Below are 21374 nucleotides of genomic sequence, written 5' to 3' on the forward strand. Positions count from 1 at the left end.
ATTTATAATATGATTGGGAATAAGATCTCTTGCCTCATGCATAACAGATAGAAATGTATATGTAACTATGCAATCTCAAACATGTCTTATGGAATATGATACAAGTCCTTAAATGAACTAGAGTAACAATTCTAGGCATTCACTCATAGTGGATCAATGAACAAAGGAATGAAATCACAACTTTAATGTCCCTACACGTTAGGCTCAAAACTAGCTTAGAGTTTAATGAAATGAATGAAGCAATGTGGGACATTCCTCACCTCAGATGAGTCTCTTCCTTGCTTTGGTGCCCTTATAGGGTGGATTTACGAGATCCTAATTCACAATGATGAATCAAATTCTCATTCTAATCAGTGTATGGAATTCATGTGTTAGGAGTTTATCCTTACTGGCTTGTTTCACAATTATTTGAAGGGATGGTTGTTCCTCCAGGAGAGTTGCTGTAAGTGATACCTAGACAAGCCATGTTGAGGTTTAGTGAGTCGTCACTGAGCCACTCGGAGAACAGGACGAGTTAACTCGGTGCCGAGTGGAATGTAGTGACCACCTTAAACAGTTAAGATAGATTTTATGTTACCTAATGGGATAAAGAGGCTGGGACGGACTGTCTTCCTAGATGATCTGAGTCAGGGCTTTTCCTGAAACAGAGATGAGTTTACAATTCAGTAATGACTCGACTCAGTGGATTCTATCGACGAGTCGGGTGTGATACCATAATAACGGTTGAAATTAGGTTGTGATGCTCGATGGTGCGACCATGATGAGTCAAACTGATCACCCTCTCTAATATAAATCAAGATTTTCATCCTGATGCATAGATCTGAGCAATGCCCGATTGAGACCGAGATGGGAGTGGATGTGAGGAACATTAGTCGAGTTGGGTGCAGTACCTGATCAGGGACTATTTTTGGATGCAGTAAGAGTCCAGGCGAGGTGTGCACTGCTTTGGGTTTGATGGGAGATCAAGGATCAACTCGATCCTGATCACCGTTTTGGGACGAAACAGCCTGAGATGAGGCTGGGGCTTGAGCTGCGAGAAGCTGGGCCTGCAGCGAGACTTTAGACGGCCGTCTGGAAACTTGTTCCAGCGGCAGACATTCTCAAACACCCACGTTCTTCTACTCTAACTATCACTTCCTTCCCTCACAGCTATGGACGAGCCACACCTGGTTGACTCATTATCTGGTATGGCGTGGTCAAGTTGCAACCGAAAATGTAACTCTCACCAGAAGCCGATCCAAGCACCCACCCAATCTCTATCTTTCTCCTTATTCTCACTCTTTGTAAAAGAACAGGTCAGGCCAATGTCAACTCGCTTGTTAGAAAGGCCGAGACGAGTTGCTATAGAGCATGCAACCCGATCAAACGGCCACTTTCTCTCTCTCCTAATCTCTTTCTATTTCTTTCTCTAGCTTTCTCTTGGGAGTCACCCTAAAATTTGGAGATTTGTAGTCGTGGTTATTTCTAGGTCCTTCCACAGTTAATCCCAAGGATTAGTGTACAGTTAACATAAAACGGTCGAGAAACCCATCATTAGGGTCCAACACAATCACTAATCCTATGCATGGGCCCAGGCAACTTTCTTTGATAAGTTTTAAGTGAGATGGGCCACATGATAGACATCTTGGATTGGAGAAAGGATCATCCTATCAAGATCCATTGCTGACAGTCAGTTCGGAAAAGATGACCCGATGATCATGGTAATTTTGCAATGGTCGACTGATCTGCGGATCTAGTATCTCCAAACGGTTTGAATGACGCCCAGGAAGCATGTATAGCCCACCCAACAGTAAGCAAGGACCATTGGTTATAACATTAATCCAGGAGAGGCGGTAACTTGTCGATGCAGCATCTCACCAAAATCTAGGTTCTGCTATGAGATTTTCATGCCGCCCTAGCTTCAATGCTCGGGATTCATCCGAGAGAAGCTTCCAGAGGCCAACGATCGGACGAGGTGAGTCGTTACTATAAGTAGAAAGATTCCTTCCACTTTCCGGCATGTAGGGGTCCATTTTTGGAAACCGATAGGGCTGACTGGGATTTCCCTGCGCACGTGGCCTCCATCCGATGACTCCCAATGGTTGGATTGGTCAGAGAAGAGGCAGACGTGGATATTTCGTCCCAATCAGCGTCATCCTCTCACGTTGCTCACTGGTTTGAGGACAGAGGCGGCACGGACGGTTTTCAATTTGGAGTCTCCTCATGTTTGGGGTCGGTGGGACCCTATCTGTCATGTGGATGGTCCAGATCTGGCTCTCTTATTCGAAAAATGTTCGTTTGCACTGTCAAATGGATAGTTCTATTGAAACGACGCTGGGCGAGAGGGAAATTTTTGAATTTCCTTCCCCATTTGCGAAATTCATCAGGTCAAAGCTTCTTTGACCCGATGACTTGATCTCGTGCATAGCGTGTGAACGCTATTTGTGTATACTCTCGGAACAGATGTGTGGTCCACGACATGATCCAACTCGATCCATGCCAATCATAGGTCATAGAGGTTCTCCTAGTATCTACGGCTTAAAGGTTGGTAGGTGTCAATGATGGTTTCCCTGTCTTTCAAAGGTTTGTAGTTGGTAAGTGATAATTTATTATGGTTTCTGATTACCCGTGATTAATATGAGCCATCAATTTTCTTAGAGAGCTGTTTAAATAAAGTTTGGCCGTTAATTTTGCAACATTAGGTGGCTGATCTTAATTGCAACGGCGTGTGGAGAGTTTAGTTATTTTAAATTTCTATTTAGGTTCTTGGGTTAAGGCCTGACTTGTTACAGTTGCCACCTCGCTCTCAAGCTGTCAGCACGCAATCCGCATCATGTAAGGACAGTACGCAGTGGTATATGGGGCGGTGCCTACCGCTAACTCAATGCCACATGGGGTACATGCATAAGATCCAACCCCTCCATTTGGTGGGCTGCCTAGTATTCGCTCTGGTATCCAAAAATCTGGACGATCCAGAATATAGGTATAGCCCATACCACAGGTAACGGTTGGGATGCCGATGCGCAGTTATGAGTGGGACCATTGTGGTGTTTATATGACATCCACTCCATTGAATGGACGTACCTAATGAGGATGTAGGATTCGCTAACATTCATGTTATTCGAAAACTCATATGGGCCACACCAAACTAAAACAAAGGTTTTAAGCGTGATTTTACATTGTTCTCATGGTGTTTACCACGTGAGCTTCTGATTAGCCTGATTTTTGGTATCAAGACCAAGCAGAGTGTGTCTCACCCGATGGATGGATGGATCTAATATACATAAAGCCATTCCCCTACATTACTTGTAGGCACGCTGCAGGGATGAACACGATGAGCTCGATCAGTCTTTCTCAAGCACAGCTACTCTCCTCACGGATACTTCTCGAATCCACAAGAAAAATAAATAAAAATAATTCTAAACTATTTAAAATAAATTTGTTGATGATTGATAAACGAGTCTACAACCCTTTAAATAGAGATATGAAGAATTGGAAGAAGTTTAGGAATTAAACTATAACTAAAACTCTCTAAAATTTATAACTTACCATAAATAGTAGATTTTTTGTTTATAGTAAGTGTCCTATGTGACTTAACCATGTTGTTCTCCTAATTCTTCTAAACACTTTTTTATGTTAGGCACGACTCTAAAGCCCAACGGATAATGTTGGACACAACTCTTAAAGCCCAATGGATGAAGAGTTATAGTCAAACCAAATCTTACTAAAAATAGTAAAAATGGAAACAAAAATGGAATTCGACCATCGACATGATGGAATCTCGAAATTCAGCATGGGCAACCTGGCATTGCCTGATTGGTTGGCTAAAGTAGCTCGTCCTACCCCAAAATCATATATGGTACGTTGAGTAACTCATTCTAGTTTGCAATATATGCTGTTTTAATGTTCTGACGGTCTTGATGACTTATGCCTCTAATCGGGCCTTCTCTGATCTACCTTGGACATGAAAGTGTCCACAACCCGCTCTATATCAGCAAGTCACCCAATGGGTTCAGCAATACAGCAATACAGACGTAAGAAGAAGAAAAAACTGTTATGAGAATCAGAATAGTAAGATCTTTTTGGATGGACAATCGTGATTTGAACTGGGATTTAAGCAATCACATCAACTGTCTTATGTTCAATAGAATCATGTTGCATACATGTTGGAGTTAGAAGACTTGAAAGGAATGCTAGGATACATCATTATTTGTCATTTCTTCTTGAACAAACTGAATTTTCACGATTCCATTCAGTTGTGAATCCAAACGCGGCCTAAAGGAAGCAACTAATCATGAGAGGAATCAAGTGTCATGATATTTGTATGAGCGATTATGGGCCTAATGCTGCTCATGTAACAATCGAGTCCATGATTACAGCAAACCTTAGTCACACGTGTTGGAACCTGTGGGCTGTGTCAGGCCCACCCGTGATGTGTATGTGGAATCTAAACCGTCAAGCGGTGTGCCTCCTCATGATAACTGTGCATCCGAAGAATCATCCCTAGCACGAATCAGGTGCCATAGAGAACAGTGTACAGTCACTCCTAAAATCTATTAATTCACTTCGTTCGGTGGGGTCTACCTGATGACGGGTTTGGATTTACATGTAAACAACACTCTCGATCCACATTCTTATGCCCAGTTAGGTAATTTATGTAGAGTGCGTAACGGACAATTTCATGGCCAAGATAGACCAAAGAAGGCCCGATCGGAGGCGGAAGTGATCTAGACCGTCAAAACTTAGAATATATATATATATATATATATATATATATATATATATATATATATATATATATATATCAAAATATATAAATTATATATGGTATGTCGAATAACTTATTCCGGTTTGAGATATATATATATATATATATATATATATATATATATATATATATATATATCTCAAACTGGAATAAGTTATTCGACATACCATATATAATTTTGGATAGCAGAAGCTACTTTAGCTAACCAACTTGCTATGTCGGGTTGCCCCCGCTGAATTTGCGAGATTCCATTATAGCGACAGTTGAAAATCCATTTTATTTTTATTTTTTCTTTTAGCTTTATTAGTTGTTTCCAACATGAAAAAGGCCTAGAAAATTTAGGAGAACAACATGGTTAGGCCAATTAGGACACTTACTATTTTTGGCCGATAACCAAGAAGTCCAAAGGAAATCATGACCGTCTATAAATAGTAAGTTTACTATTTATAGTAAGTCATGATTTTAGGGAGTTTGAGTTATAGTTTGATTATGAAACTTTGGTTCATATTACTATTTAAGGGACTGTAAACTCTCTTTTTTTATTATTATCCATCAATTTATTTTGAATTCTATTAGAATTTATTTATATTTTCTATCTCTCCTCATGGATTTAAGGAATATATGTGAGGAGTCTAGAGAAGCTTTATGGATTCGGAGTAATTATCCCCTGAGGAAGACAATGCTGGATGTGTGTTGCAACTAGAAGCTGATAAAAAATGGGCGTTTGGAATTCTCACAGGACCGTCCAAACACAGTGCAACGAGCAGCTTAGTCGATGTAATCGTTGCTGCGGCGGTTTTTGTGTAGATGATTGTATGTGCCAGAGATGGTACATATCAAGAGAAAGTGACCATCTTGGGTGGGCCATCTTTCATTTGTAGAGAACGGGCCACAGTACTCTGCCCAGGATGGGCCACATATGCAATGATACTCATCCATCCAATTACTAAAATTATGCATCTAAATCCATTTCGTTGAGTTGGGGTCAGCCAATTTATTTAGTAGTATTGAAAAATCAAGCACTGAGGCCGTCTTATTCTACCAAAGCCCAACTTGAAGTGGATAGCAAAAAGGCGACTCGGCCCACAGAGTCCATATTCATACATGTTCCTCAGTCCTTGACATATTATGCAGATACTACGCAAATGTCTCTCTCTCTCTCTCTCTCTCTCTCTCTCTCTCTCTCTCTCATGTAACTGGCAGTGGTCCGAAATTGCCGTGAACAAATGATCTTAATCACTATAGGACTGTCTATGGGCCTAATCAGCCACGACGACGGGATCAGAAGAAGCCCACAACCTTCCTTTTTTTCTTGTATAAAATCTTAGACCCTGGTCCAGCCCTCATACAGAAAAAGTGGGCCAAAAGCCCTGTCACAATAGCCATAAAAAATGTTAGATTTTCCCTATTCGAGCACAAAATGGTGTTATGAATAGGCTAGGCCAGCCCGCTTATTTGTTATGTTTGGCTCTCAATTCACAATTGGGGAAACAATGGTCCCTTTCCATAAACGATCTTCCTAGTTATAATTGACCAACATTTGCTATTGCCTCCCCCTTAATTTCAATTAGTAGGATTTAATTTAGATTTAGGTGTCATTGGATCAATTGAAAAGTAAGTTTAGAAATTTAATTTAATTGCTGAAACTTGAAGTGCTGATTTGCATTTTTGCAATAATTTTAGGGATATTTTAGTTAAAAGTGAAAAGAAATTTCAATGCACCGTCACTTTGAGCATTAATTGAAGGAAGAAGACCCGTATTTTCGGAGTAAATTATACCTCCGATGTGGGTTGTCCATCGTGCGCGACCTGCCTTGGATATGGCCAGTGCTCATCATTAGGCCGACCTTTGAAGTAGATTGTCCATCATGTGGGGCCTACCTTGATGTGGATCATCCATCATGTGAGGCCCACCATTATTAATTACCCATCATGTGCAGCCCACCTTTGAAGTGGGTTCCCATCATGTGGGCCCCACCTTCATTAATGTGGGTTGTCCATCATGCGCAGCCCACCTTGGATGTGGGTCATTCATCATTAGAGGGGAAACATTTGTTGTGATTTGTCCATTATGTGGGGCCACCTTGATGTGTCATCATCATGTGGGGCCCACTAGATCATTTACTCAGTCATTGGATGATTTTTCCAATCTCATGATCTTAGATCTTAGAAGGCATTCATGGCCACCGAGAGCATACTTCCTTAAATAATTTCCTAAGTTGCTTTTGTTGGGAATCAGCAGAAGCAAACCGTGAATCTGGATCAAACAAGATTAAGCAAATGAAATCAAGCAATCACAAAGCACACATGATTTTATGTGAAATCTCTTACTCTTGTCCTACACAAACAAATTGAGAATCAATAAGCAACGCATTGATGTGAAAACTCTGTTCATCGGTACCATCTAGTAGAGGCATTGTATTATCAAGGGTTGACAACTCAGATGGTGGCCGTAACTGGATGGTTTTAATTCCCAGAGTCATATCGAGCAATTCGTCCATCTCCCGAATCATATCATCATTCAATTCAAGAGAGTGGTCCAAACATGCATCACAAAGGTTGGAAGGTTTAAGTGAAAGTGGTTCATCCTCCACGTTTAAATTGGTCATGTCAGATAGGTGGAGTAGATCACTATGGTTGACAACTTCCTAAACCTCTTGATCATTGATATGAGCCAAACTTGAAATTGAATCTCAACACTCACCATCGTCCAATTTAGTGCAGTATACACTTAGGATGGGATCACATTCCTCACATTCTATTCTTAGATTGGGTTGAGGTTCGAATAAACTAATGTCTTCTTCATCATCAATTGTGTCATATGAGTGAGGTGTGTCAGAATTATTATATTTGAAAGACACCTACGTCTCTTGATCATTCCTTTGGATCGTCATCGAAATCGACTCTTCGAAAAATTGAACCAAACGCTTATCAACACAATCCAACTCTTCATTCCAAATTCCAGAATTCTCCACAAGCGAGTTTGGATTACTTTCCTCGCATTGTGTTTCTGGATTGGATTGTGGTTAGAATGAACGAGCCGCCACTATCTTATTGATGAGTAAATTAAGCGCTTCTAATGTTTTTCTAATTTCCGCAAGACAATCCACGTTATGCTGAAATGAATCCTCTTGGATCGTTTCTGGTTGGATCTCAAAGCTAGGGGATCCAAGAGAATAATCATTATAACATGTTGTTGGTTCATCTTCTCAATTTTGATGTTTACACTGGTTATCGTCATATGGATCATAGGTGGGAGAGTATGATGGTTATTGAATATAATCTCTCATTGTTTTCTTCTTGTTTGATGGTTGATTATAATTCTCACTCCCACAAGTCTGACAACCCCAATATTCACACATTGTTTCCTTAATCCTTAGGGTGTAATTATTCTCCCTTATATGATCACGTAAGGACTTCTTAACCGGTGGAACATTATATTCTGATCGGTTCTCGATGATGGTTTTAGAAAAGTTTTGAGACATAGGCTGTTTTCTAACATAATCATCATACATCCCTTCCCAAGATCCCTTAACTATCTCAACATACTTATGTGCCCACTCTTTCATATACATGGTGAAACCCTAACTCTAAATCATAAGCCTAAAGGAAAATTCCTACAGCAATATAGAAAGTTAGTGGATGAGAAGTTAGAAGGAAATTACCAAATTAGAAGTTCCTATGCTAGATCCTGCAAAACAAACAACAACAACCAAAAAAAAAGTCAGTTCTAAGAATAGAAGGTCTAAAAATAGAAAATTCCTAAAATAGAAATAGAAATTAAACTAGTTTCTAAAAAGGAAAAATTTCTAAAAACCGTAAATAGAAAGTTTCTAAACTAGTTAGGAAAGCTCTAAACCTAAAATAGAAATTAAGTTTCTAATAAAAGAAATCTTGGAATAGAAAGTTTCTATAAATAGAAAATAAAACCTACAAAATTAGAAAACTAGAAAGAGATTACCAAATTAGAAAACTTAAAAATAGAAAAATAGAAAAATTAGAAAGAGATTACCAAATTAGAAAGTATATGTCAAGATCCTACAAAACAAGAAAGTTAAGTTAGTTTTTAAAAATCAACAGAAAAACCTAGTCCTAAAACTAGAAAACTAGAAAAACCATAATCACTACACCACAAACGTCATTTAGGAATGGTTTTAAGCCGTTCCTAAAAGAGGCATCGCAAAAAATCTGAGACGGTTCAATACCGTATCAAGTACCGTTTCAAAATTGTTCTTAATGTTACCAACGGTCAAACTGCAAATATTCGGAACGGTATTTTTCATTATTTACACACGGCCAATAAAAGTTGTACATTTGTTTTTATATTTAAAAACCATAGAATATTATATACAATTAAAAATTAATATTGAACAAATATGGTGCAACTTTATAATAAAAATTATATATATTTACAACAATAAGTTTACAATTGCATGAATACAATAAAAATAAATAAATAAAATCTTCCATGACGTGCTCCACTCCTAGAGAAAACACAAGGTCCCACCATTCCTTAGGATGACCTTAACCAATCCCAATCCTCTCATTGCCGCTCTCATAAGGCTTTTGAATCAATTTTTGCCACCTTGAAAGAAAGAAAATGTAAGGAACAGAATAAAAGACAACAATGAATGAGAATTAGCAAATGTGTCTATTGTTTGATCTTCACATACATGTTACCACTTCTCACATGAGAGGTGGTCCACATGCAAGCATGTGGGTGCGCCTATTTCTTATTTAGAAAAACTTACGCTCTTGGTAACCAATGCTTAATCATAAAAGGGAACTTCACATGAAAGTAACTCAGGCTCTTTGGTTTGTGTTTTCTAGTTGATAAAATTGCATATGTATGCATTTCACAATCCAAATTTGAGGAATCATTACCACTCATCGGATTCCATAAGAGTTAAAAATGTATCCATACTAAACCTAGGTGAAAGCTTTGATTTCAGCACAATCATTTAGCTTAGAATCTAGAATCTTTTCAACATATGATTACTCAGGAAATGAGGTGGGTAATTCATCTATTGGGAATGTGGAGGCATTTTGGGTAATGCCGCAACGGATATTCAAATTAAAAATGAAATGGAAATCTACGTTTCTGTTTTTCAACAAGAAAAGAATGAACATGCTGAAAATCAGTAACGGAGCAAATGTTTTCTACATTAATGATGATAAAAAGAAATACCTGACGTTCCAGATTTTGCTATGGTTCCTAGGTTCTTGATCAGATCTTCCTTTGTCATCCCAATACCTCGGTCACAAATAGAAAGAATTTTCTTCTCCTCGTCCAATTTCATCTGCATTATACGACAAATACAGCAAACTAAAATGTTAAAAAGAGAAACTAACCCACTTCTCAGAATGTTAATATCAAACATCATTCTTATGGTGCGATGTGATGCACCAGCAACTTGAATGCACGTATTGGTCTAATAAAGTGGAAACAACCAAACTTTAAAATCCTTCTCCACAGCTTGCTTATATTGATGGCCTATAAATCACTTTCAAGTTGGAATTGAAAAACACAGCTTTACTTCCTCATTATAAATATTAGGAAACATCATTGTTCTTTGTCATTTCCAATATCACCTTCACCCAAAATAATTAGTATACTAAAAAATGAGCCATCACTAACCAGGATCTCAAGCTTTGCAGTATCGCCTTTCACCCAAAATATCCTTATCCGTAAGCGAAAGAAATCTGATCTTATCCAATGCCTGCCAAACAAACGGAACGTGTCACATTAAAACCACCTGCTATGTCAATTAAAGAGACAGGGCCAAATTTTTTTGTATTTATTTATCTTTTATCTTCTTCTTCTACATTTATGTTGTTTTGGTTTGAGAGAAGTTCAAACATACTCTTAAGTTGGTAGTGTTGTTTCATGCACATACCAGGCCCAGTTGCACCATGGCTAGACGTGTAAGAAGCACAAAAGGCTGTAGAGGTCTTCCATATTATTCTGTAACCATTTCAAAACAGGCATTTTAATGGCTATTGTAATTTATTTAAGACCCACCAGCTAAAATGATAAAAAAAATCAGATCTGGAACCCAGTAATGCTAATATTGAGAAAGGGAAAGGTGTCATGCCATGTGGATAGGCCAGCCACTTCATTGACTCAATTCTAAGCTGAATCACTTGGCTTTGCCAGAAACCAAGCACTGCACAGCTTTTTCATCCATAAACTTTGTTTTTTTTTTCTTTATAAAAAATAAATAATAAATAAAATAAAAAGAAAAATGCTAACCTCAAATGTTGATTCCTCAATATCCTCGTCATTATAATCCAGGAGCGCATCCAATGAGAGTGAAATTGAGCGAAGCTGCAGGATACAACTGTACAGTGAGATAAATATGAATAACATGTTATACCCATTGGGTATAACATTGTGTCTCCCCACCACATGTTACGATACATGCATGCACTTCATCTGACTCAAAATACACCTTTTGGCTAAGCAAGTAACGTTTATATGATGTTTCAGGGTTTCCAACTAGATGCATGTTGGGATAAACAACACCTTTTGGCGAGGCCCGGCACGTTGAAAGTGTGTCCGTCTTCGGCTACTCTTGTGAACAACAATCTATGAAACAAGGAAATGAAAATAAGTAAATTGATTGTAATTGTTAACAGCACAACCTTTTGAAACATCATGTGCATCAAGACTGAAAAGGACAAAAATGTAAATGGATCTACAATCATAGAGAGATAAAAAAGAACCATGAAGTGCCCACCTTTTGAGAACAGTATCATCCACATTAACGAAGTACTGCCTGGAAGGACAATTATTTTAGTGAATCATTCAAACATGATCATTGAAAAGATTTATGCAAATTGCTGTGGAAAAGCCGGGCTTTACACCCATAAATAAATAAATAAAAGCCCATGAAAATGTTCAATTCTATAATTTTGATGCTTATTCAAACTTAAAGATCTCGTCAAAATCTGGTATGAAAGGAGAACTTACAAGGCAATTAGCATACAGGTCGATGTTTGAGCAAGGCCTGAAATTTATGGATCTAATGAGCATAGAGATAATGTTTGCATTGATAGCTATTGAGTTTGTCCTCGCTAATAACTGTGGAATTTTCAATCATGTTGCTAAGACAAATCTTTTTTTTTTAAGGTCTAAGACAAATCTAAGAAACTAAGAAACACGATTCTGACAATTCCTCACAATCATTAATGACCAATAAAGCAAACATTCAGATTAAGGATTACCAGGTCTTGAAATAAGATGGATTTTGGAGCAGGGCCCGGCAAACTTCCAGCTGACTTCATCCAAAGACTTCACCTCCTTATGAGGCAATAAAAATATAAATTAACCAAGACTGTAGTAAGCACACAATTATACCTGATTCAACAGGTTCTTATCTACAACAAGAGAAGTGGACTTCTAACAAATATGCTAATATTCCCGAAACAAAACAAGCACCATTTTTCAATTCAACTTATATCAAAACAAAACATATATATGGTTCATTTGATTAAAAAGAGGCATTTAACATTCTATAAAAGTATTTGATGCACCACATAATCTATTGCAATTCCATATATCTGGATTGAATTTGCATGGGACCAAATGCAATTCCATACCACCTAATACCATACTTGTCTCTATCTAAAGGTGCTAATTGTCTCTATCCCATTAGGCCCCAAATTGCAATCTTTACTTCAATGTTGGATTTCCTCGCTATGAATACTAGGAAAACTCTTTCATTTTATGTTTTTTTTTTCCCTTATTTCTTGATCTTTTCTTTCGTTTTGTTTTCTTTCTTTCTTTTCTTTTCTTTTCTTTTTTTTTATTTTTTTTTATTTTTTTTTTTTTTTAAATTTCCTACTAAAAGAACATTCAGACACAACAATTGTATGCATAGCTAAAATGAAATGAACCAATGTAATGGAGTTGTCAGACAATTCTTGCTGAATTGTGTGGGACATACCTCCAGCATGACCCATGAGGCGAGCGGTGCAGAAAGACCAGCAGTAAATGCAACAATAGGCTTTTCTCAGCTCAGCATAACTCTAATAATAGCATCAAAGCTAAACAACATTTTTTTATAAAGATGTAAAAACGTGTGCCCATTCAAATAAGCACTAATTTGTCTAATCATGTCTCTGATTGTCTTTTCTCTTAAACAACTCAACTTGTATATTTTCAACTAACACGAAAAAAAAAAAAAAAGATACTTCCGTCCATGGATTTTGCTTACCACTCTGCAAAACATGGAACGATGCACTATGGAACCTTTTGGGGACTAATGCTTGCTTAATCATGAACATTTGATGCAGAAGCACTAAAACTAAAGCTTGGGTAAATGTATTTCTATTATTTTTTATTTGCCAAACATTCCTTATCATGAAAAATCCATATCATTGAAGTGATTGGCCTTATACTTAATTGAATCTATCCCGATCTTCAATGCCTTGATTAAGGCTGCAGCATCCTCTTCTGCAGTCCCTCCAATCTCTCCGATAAGAATAATACCTGAAATGTAAATAGCACTAGCACCATCAGATACATCTAACCATTAGTTCATATGGTATGTTTGTGAATGATTTAAATCAAAATAAGGAAACTATAAATGCAATCAGTGTCTTTTAATCAGGGTATACAATCATCAACTGCAAACCCCATACCAAAAGACAAGTCTGTATGTGATGATCTGGTTGACGTGATGGGTCATGATAGAATGTGGTGATCTGATTGATTCGATGGACCATCATGTAGATCTGATTGATTCAATCAGAAACGGCTTAGAGCCGTTTCTGAACCAAAATCCTGGACGTTCCACATCTGCAATTTTGGTGTAGTGTGAAATCTCTGGTTTTTTGTTGAGTAACCATTGGATTGACGAGTTCAATGTATTTGGTTTTTGTGCTTTAAAGGTTCTAATTGAGCCAAAGCAATGGGATTATCTTGTTGGGCAATTCAAGCAGGAGTTTTGCAGGCTGTATGGCATGACCCTTGAGCCCTTGTTGAATATTTATCTGCAAGCAGGGCTGTTTGGCTCTCAAGACTCCGTATCCACATTTATTCATTGACTACTACTTCCACAGAATGCTTAGCTATCTGCTATCCTTGTTTCTTGATTATATGCCTAATAAAGTTAGTGTCATCAACTGATACTTTCTTCTATTTTTACCTTGACCACACTAAGATTCTGTTACAATGATGATTGCACCGAAGAAGACCCTCTCTCACAGGAGAGCTTCTGCAACCTGGCCTTGCCATTGCAATTCTCAAAGCAGCAATATTCAAAGCTTGTGTGCTATGTCCCTAAAGAACTGATGGATTTCGATAATCCAAACTGACAGCAGCCCAGTGACTATTCCATAGTCCATAACAACAATAGGACTTGTAAGAAACAATGCGTGGCACAATTATATGCTTTAGATAAGCAAGGAGTAGAATTCTTAGAAGCCCAAAACGAAATCAACCAACTGCAAGCACTAAGATAAGCAAGAACTCAGGTTATGTCAGCCCAAATATATTCATGACAGATGCACCAACAGATTTACATCCCAGGATACGAATATACTCAGGCTATGTCAGCCCAAATATACTCTGGCTATGTCAGCCCAAGTATACTCAGCCATAGAAAAGTTTTCATAAATGCTACAAGCTTGAATCAAGAACTGCTTACCGAGATCCAAAACTACAAACCCAATGTATGGAACAATGGACTTTGGTATGATTAACGTTGTATGTCTAGCATGTGCCATCAACAAGGGCAGTGCTTTTATATTCCTGACGAACTTGAATGGAATTCTACCACTTATGGTATTATTTTGTAATTCAATTTGATCTGTTTCCGCTTTCCATTTTTCTATCCAGTTTGGTTTCTTTGCTTCTGAGGCTAGAGTTCAGAGTACAATTTATGATTGTCATCCAGTACCTTTTTCATTTACCAGAACTTTTTCTCCTTAACATAGTTGCTATTAGGCAATCTATTAGTGTTGATGAACAAATGTAAATGAATAACAAAACAAGTCACCTTACCAAAAACAGAGCACCAAATCAGCATTCAGGTAAGAATAACTGTGCACTTCATGTACCTGACCATGAGAAACCTTCACCCATGAAGCTTGATGTTTGAAGCATCCCAAGGTTTTATTGTGACCAACCAAAAAAAAATATACTCCATGAAAGATATTGACATAAAAATCAACCAAAAACATGTATGGAGAGAGAGAGAGAGAGAGAGAGAGAGAGAGAGAGAGAGAGAGATGAAGCCTTGCATCTGAAAACAGCGTCGAGGGAAATCCAGTCGAAGAATTTGTCCCTCTCAATCTTCTTGGTGGCCTTCTCATCACCTTTTTCACAGTTGTTGAATGGGACAGCCAGATTCTACAGCCAGATTCTACAATACTCTGTAACCATCAATCTCAGAGTTAGAAGCATATAAGAAATTTATCTTTTCTAAATACAATAGTGAAGAATGCCAGGAGAATATGGATACAGTGAAAAAATTACCCCAAAATACAATAGTGAGATGTTTTTAGTGGAAAATTTTGCCTTGAAGATATCAATAGATAAGATAGCTGAATTAGAGAACCAATATAAAGAGATGCTGAAATGCGGCATATGCTAATTGGATTGCACCGAGCCCACTCAAAGCAACCACAACAGATGACATTACAGATATGCCCGCTGTACTTGATTGATAATTGGCCTGTGCTTAATTGTGCAGCCCAAATCCCTATATAGACTCTACAGATGCCAACCCAAAGTAAATGAAACAGCTGACATTACACAAATAGGCCTGCTGCACAGTGTAAATCAATGATCAGCAAATGCTTCAGTGTGCAGCACAAAAATAAAACATGTTTAAAGACTTGCTAGGAACACACTTGAGTTTGAGACATACAATTCAGACAGTGGGAGATTAGCCAGGAAGATAACCGATCCAGTGAATTGGTTGTTCTGTAAGTGACTGTTGGAGAAAAGTGCCAAGTGTCAACAGCCTACATTTTCAGTGGAGACAAGGCCACAGAAAGAATGTTCAGTTTATGATTAGTGGAGTATTTTCCATCAACAATAGAAACATCATATTTTATTACAGTTACATGCAAAATTTGGACAGCATAAATAGGATTCCTATAGTGAACTAGGATAGTTCTCCTTTCTTAAAAAAGAAAAATAAGAGAAAAAAAAAAAAAGCCAGTCCTAGTATAGAGAAAAATCAAAGCAATCCAGAGAATGAAAATCAGCCACATTGAAGTTTTGAGTACCCATTGGCCAGCAACACCAAGGAGCATCTCTGCTTGAAAAAACTGTCATAAAGCCATGTGTTTGAAATAACCACATCATCACCTGGTGAATCTCAGCAATATGATGACCACCAGTGTCATAAGGCAGATGACAAACAATTTAACTGCCCGGTAGTAAATGTGCTCCTTCGCAGCGTACTTGTCATGAGCATGCATGATTACCGGATAAATAGCAACAGCCACAACCATATAGATCCAAGACAGCAAATAGACGGAAATGCTGGTGCTTTTATTGGCAATGCCAAGCTGGTATACGATCCCATACTGGAAGAAAAGAAAGCGGAGATCTAGAATTATCTCCAAATCAAATGATTCAAGTCTACAAAGAGTAGATTATGCATTTTTACAGAAACAGAGAAGTAATTGAGCATGAACCTGTATCATGTCAGCCGGACCATAAGTTTCTGTCCGTATAATTACAAGACGGTCTAACAGGCCAACATGTATGCCATGTGGACTGCTCATATCAGTTCCCCTACATCATATGCATTGAAGAAAAAAAAATAACATAACCTTGCAGGAAGATATTGCAGATTAATGCTAAAAAAGGCATGTAAAGATTTCTAGGAAAAACAAAATTCAGAAAAGTGCCACGGGATAATATTTAGCAAATGGCTAATTATCATCTTCTAACAATACACTTTTTTCAATGGATCTCCTAGCAATATATTTCAAGCTCCTAAACTGGTAACGTGCTGACATCACTGTAGCTAGGAAGAAAGATGATTTGTGAACATAAGGGAGGCAAGTTTCTTGACCTTTCAACAACAACAACAATAAAAAATCGTCATCATCATAGCTTTGTCCCAGCTGTTTGGAGTCAGCTAATACAACCAAACAAGTACCAAAAAAAGAGCACTGCGATTAAAGCTCACCATCCCAGCCAAACGGGGCAGGATCCTTATCCCATTTTTTATATTTTGACTATGCTGTCTCCCATGTATCAAGCATGTATGCCTTACTCATATCCAACCCATTTGCATCAAGAAGTTTTCGAATTTTCTTTTTCTTCTCTTCAATCCATTTCTGTTTGGAAACGCCTATTGACTCAGGAGGAGCTTCTATTCGTTTTTCTCTGCCAGCATTGCAATTTGGTTGGTCTTTCTTGCCTCATTCTGCAAGTAGAGAACCATGGCGAGAAATAGTCATATTAAACTTCACATAGTGATACTACTATTTTAAGGTAAAAGGAAATGACAAAGTCATGTTAACTTCACATAATGATACTACTATTTTTATGGGTTGGAAGAGAGTTGCCATCTTCAGCGTCAATTCAAACAGTTTCTTCTGTCTCCCAGTAAGATTCGAGTAGTCTACTTCGACATTTTCCTCAACAGGCTGTCCATTATTACCATCAACATGTTCTTCACCATCAGTGTTTTCTGCTACACCTCATTTTTGTTCTTCATTTTGATCAGAGCCATCTAAGAAGGATAGGCCTCCAACACTCCCCTTTTTAGTTTCTATAACAATATGTAAAACAGTCAAAATTGAGAAAGAATTAAATGATTGAAATGGATGAATCATTACAATACTAGAATATAATATCATCATGTCTTCATGAGGCAATTGCGAGTTGTTTGATGCAATAAAATCCAATGAAGGAATTGCAGATTTTATTTATTTTTTGAAAGATGACAACTTTATTAAAAATGGCAAAGCCGAAAGAAAAAGAACAACAAACAACAAAAAAGACAAAGAAAGAGGAAGCACAAAAATTACAAGAGCTGCAGCCCAACCCAAAGAACTACATTGGCAAGGGCCAAAGAGAAAACACTTCTAGAAGAACCACATTTATCTCGGAAACATCTCTCATAAGCATTTTATCGAACAGTATGTGTGCATCATTAATCTAACCACATTTTACATACATATCAATCAAAGAGGTCCCAACATACAGATCAAACATGGGTTATCAAGTATGTGAAAGAAAAAACTCACAAAGGTGAGGAACTCAATCTAGCAGATGTAAATGTGTCTATGAAATCAACTAATCTAGATCAAGAACTGATAGAACAAACTATCATAAAACTAAAAAGAAAAAACTAAAGGAAAAATATACTCCAAAAAATCCACATGGAAGAAGCATCAGCTAATAATTCCAGATATATACCATTTTGTAACTTAAAAAATAAGAAAAAATATCCTTAAATGGTCTGGAAAAATGTATGGACGGCGTGGATATACAACACATCATCAAAGTGGGCTCCACGGTAAGGGTAACACCACTAAGGTGTGTAACCCAAGTAACACCTAATCCACTCCTGTTACTGTCCTTAGAAAAATTTAAAAAGCTAGTTCATGTTTTTGCAAACTCAGTTCAACATCAAACATGTCAACATTGCTCGGTCCATTTTTAAAACACAGAACAAACAGCTTACATGCAAGCCATCCATTAGGTGAGTCCAGTCTTAAATATGTTATGACCCAGCAATAAGATCAAACCTACAATCTTTGCCTTTTGTCTCTGTCTTCGATTAACCAAAAAGACGGACAAAAATCAAGAAAAGAATATCTGAAAACTTAACAGTGGTAGTTGTGTTAGTTAATGGAGGAGCCGGTGTTGTGCCCAAGTCCTCATAGAACTTGTACGTCTCATACCTCAAATTGCAAATTGGTCCAACAACTCTCCCACCTTGTTTTCCATTACAGCACGTAGGAATCCGACCCACAGCATCTTCTAAACACGCACCGCAATCTCTCCTCGGCAAATCGTTTGTGCACTGCATAAGCCCATATGGTTTACCTTTGTAGATCTATCGGTAAACAAAGAAGATGATGAAGATCGACGGTGTCGGAGGGGAGCATTGCCAGATCGGAAGGTTTCATATGCAAAATCGATGGGTTTCGATCAGGGGTTTAGGGTTTTCAAAGGGTCTAGGTGCGGACGATGATGGGGGTTTTGATAGGGATGAGTTTGAGGTTTTGGAAGGAGATGGGAAGGAGATGGGGGTTTTGAAAGGGGCTAGGTAGGAGGCTGGCGGACCTTGGCCGGAAGAAATGAGAAGAAAAACGAGAGAGGAAATCGATTTCTAACCAAATGAGAAGAAAAAAAAGATAGAGGAAGAGAACAGGGCATGGAAGGGGAGTTTTTAATCAGAAAATGGCCGTACAGTGTTTGGCTTCGTTGGAATTATATTTTATCTTTATTTTTTTTCCCTGTAGTGGTACGGTTCTAACTTTGAAATGGCTTAAAACGTTAAGCCGTTCCAGAACCAAAATCTAGTTTCGTTCGAGAATTGATATTTTGGTTTAGTGAATCTTAACCTAATTTTAAAACTAGTTAATCTCAAAAAAATGTAACCATCAATCCTCGACAACGACGCTAAAAACTTATTTACCACACCAAGTATGGGGTTGCGATGTAGTAATAAACTCGGTAAGACTGAGGTCGATCCACAGGGACTGAACCTTGTGCGTAATCTAAAAGTAACTCGAACTCGAACTAGGTGAAGATATAAACTAAATCAAGAAAAATTAAAAGAATAATGATGAACTATTAAACTAAAACTTGTAAAATTCAAAAGTGGGAAACTAGGGTTTCCAAGAATCCACTTGTAGATATCAGGGAGATTTATGCTTGATTCATAAACACAACTGGATTTAAAGTCTCATCTTCATCCAGTTGGAAGATATAACCTTAAAAACCAAATCTAAAATTTCTTTGATCCAGTTTTCAAGAAATGAGAGGTATGAGAATTAGACTTAATTTCATCACAAAACCATGCCCATGAGACAAAGCAAACAACAGAGTTTAACCAATCCACATCCAATCTAAGGGAGTTATGAATGTTAAGAAGGGTCCCGTCATCCAACCATGTCCATGAGACGATGGTGAACAACAGGGCTCCCACGTTCATAATCCCTATAATGAACAGAACATGCTCATTCCATCGCAGATCCATTGTAATTTAAGTCACAATAAACTATTAAAGACTAAAAACATTCCATATAATCAAACTATAATCAAAGAGAGTTCATAAACATAAATCAAAACCGTAGAAAACTCCCCATCACACTACAAGCTTCACCTCTTAACCCTAGCTAAGAGGTATAGCTTAACATAATCATGTTAAAACCTGGAAAAACATGAAAGGGAATATAAGAAAAACAAAGAATGAAGGAAGAAGGAAGAAACCGACGTCTCCACACTTTCTCTCTCCTTTGCTCCCACATCCCAAAAGATGCTCTCTCTCTCTCCTCTTCTCCTTTTTATAGCCAAGGGATGTCGGTGAAGTCGGTGGAATCTCGTGTTTACACAGCAAGGACGGACTACACAAGAAACACGGAAGTAGCTGCGTTTGGCACGGATTTTCAGGACAGTGAACGTCCAAAGTCAGAATCTGACTTCTTGGCTAGGGTCGTGGACCCCTTCTTTATCTTTTGGACGGTCCAGATCATCGAAACGATCGTTTCCAAGCTCATATAATGGCCCACGGAGGTCGAGTGTGTCCGGACGTCCGATTTTAGAAAGTTCTTGCGCTGAGATACTCGGTAGGCCCTAAGTGATGTTTTCAGAGAGATCCACCCTGTTCATTGGATTCTTGGCGCGATTTCAGTCGAAAATGAGTGGTTTTGGTCGAGTTTGGTGCGGCCCAATGTATCAAATCTTCTCACTGTTCATCCTGCGTTTTACGAAGATCCACGTGTACACACGTGCATGGGGCCAAAAGCTCAACATGGTACAGTCGGCCCCATGTTCTGGATCGAGTGGTCAGTCCAGATCCTTCATATGGGCCCCTATGGTGGGCCACAACATCCCTCAAGTAGACCAGCGTATGCACGCTGGTCTTTGTGCAAGAGAAGAGTCGGATCAGCCCGTCTTTGACCGGGCTGACCATCCGGTGTGTTGCAGCTGCGAACATGCTATGTATACGCACGTCACCTGTAGGGTCCACTATGATGTTTATTAGAAATCCACTTCGTCCATCCATTTTACTGCCTCATTTAATGAGTTGAGACCAAAATTGAAGCATATCCAGATATCAGGTGGGCCCTAGATTAGTGTTTTATGGGTTGATTTGTCCATTGGGCCACTTTTACAAGGATCCAATGGATGAAATTCGACTTGTACAGTTAATTTAGGATCCTCAGGCCATATATAAAGTTTCGAGCCAAACGGATGGTGGGAACCCGGTGATCTTGCATTCTGGATGATTTCCAGGTCTCTTTAGCGTGAATTGCTTGATTTTCTCGAATCTTTGGCATGTGAATTTTTTCGATCTCGGTCCCCTAAGATCCGTCCCTTACCTTGGTGATTTTTGAGTGTTAAATTCATGCTTTTAATACCTTTTTTCAGTCCAGGCTCCTAAATTCACCTTGCAATAAAAACATGATTAAAATAGGA

General features: G+C 38.2%; 2 protein-coding genes and 2 long non-coding RNA genes across 12 annotated transcripts; all 4 read right to left on the reverse strand.

Annotated features, from left to right (window-relative positions):
- Window positions 1-9113: 9113 nt before the first annotated feature.
- LOC131256172 (uncharacterized) lies at window positions 9114-9921 on the reverse strand. Its single transcript, XR_009176621.1, has 2 exons — window positions 9428-9921; window positions 9114-9332 (listed from the first exon to the last, which is right to left on the reverse strand). It is a non-coding gene; the product is annotated as an uncharacterized LOC131256172 (long non-coding RNA).
- A 284-nt stretch (window positions 9922-10205) lies between these two features.
- On the reverse strand, window positions 10206-10719 carry LOC131256171 (uncharacterized). The gene is made up of 2 exons (XR_009176620.1): window positions 10645-10719; window positions 10206-10467 (listed from the first exon to the last, which is right to left on the reverse strand). It is a non-coding gene; the product is annotated as an uncharacterized LOC131256171 (long non-coding RNA).
- Window positions 10720-11336: 617 nt separating this feature from the next.
- On the reverse strand, window positions 11337-12753 carry LOC131254910 (uncharacterized). Its single transcript, XM_058255614.1, has 4 exons — window positions 12697-12753; window positions 11975-12050; window positions 11721-11757; window positions 11337-11526 (listed from the first exon to the last, which is right to left on the reverse strand). The coding sequence occupies exons 1-4, from the start codon at window positions 12703-12705 to the stop codon at window positions 11337-11339; spliced, it is 312 nt and encodes a 103-aa protein (XP_058111597.1). The 5' UTR covers window positions 12706-12753.
- A 2465-nt stretch (window positions 12754-15218) lies between these two features.
- On the reverse strand, window positions 15219-19155 carry LOC131254727 (callose synthase 12-like). Of its 9 annotated transcripts, none has more exons than XM_058255442.1 (7): window positions 18629-19151; window positions 17258-17490; window positions 16903-17142; window positions 16403-16502; window positions 16071-16291; window positions 15625-15690; window positions 15219-15522 (listed from the first exon to the last, which is right to left on the reverse strand). In XM_058255442.1, the coding sequence occupies exons 4-7, from the start codon at window positions 16490-16492 to the stop codon at window positions 15468-15470; spliced, it is 432 nt and encodes a 143-aa protein (XP_058111425.1). In that variant the 5' UTR covers window positions 16493-16502; window positions 16903-17142; window positions 17258-17490; window positions 18629-19151; the 3' UTR covers window positions 15219-15467. The 9 variants fall into 9 exon arrangements, 6 of the variants coding, with proteins under 6 accessions (XP_058111425.1, XP_058111426.1, XP_058111424.1 ...); XM_058255443.1 differs by having other exon boundaries at window positions 17255-17490; XM_058255441.1 differs by having other exon boundaries at window positions 17245-17490.
- Between the last annotated feature and the right edge of the window lie 2219 nt (window positions 19156-21374).

The sequence above is a fragment of the Magnolia sinica genome, chromosome 9 (assembly GCF_029962835.1).
Source record: "Magnolia sinica isolate HGM2019 chromosome 9, MsV1, whole genome shotgun sequence".
NCBI classification, from domain to species: Eukaryota; Viridiplantae; Streptophyta; class Magnoliopsida; order Magnoliales; family Magnoliaceae; genus Magnolia; species Magnolia sinica.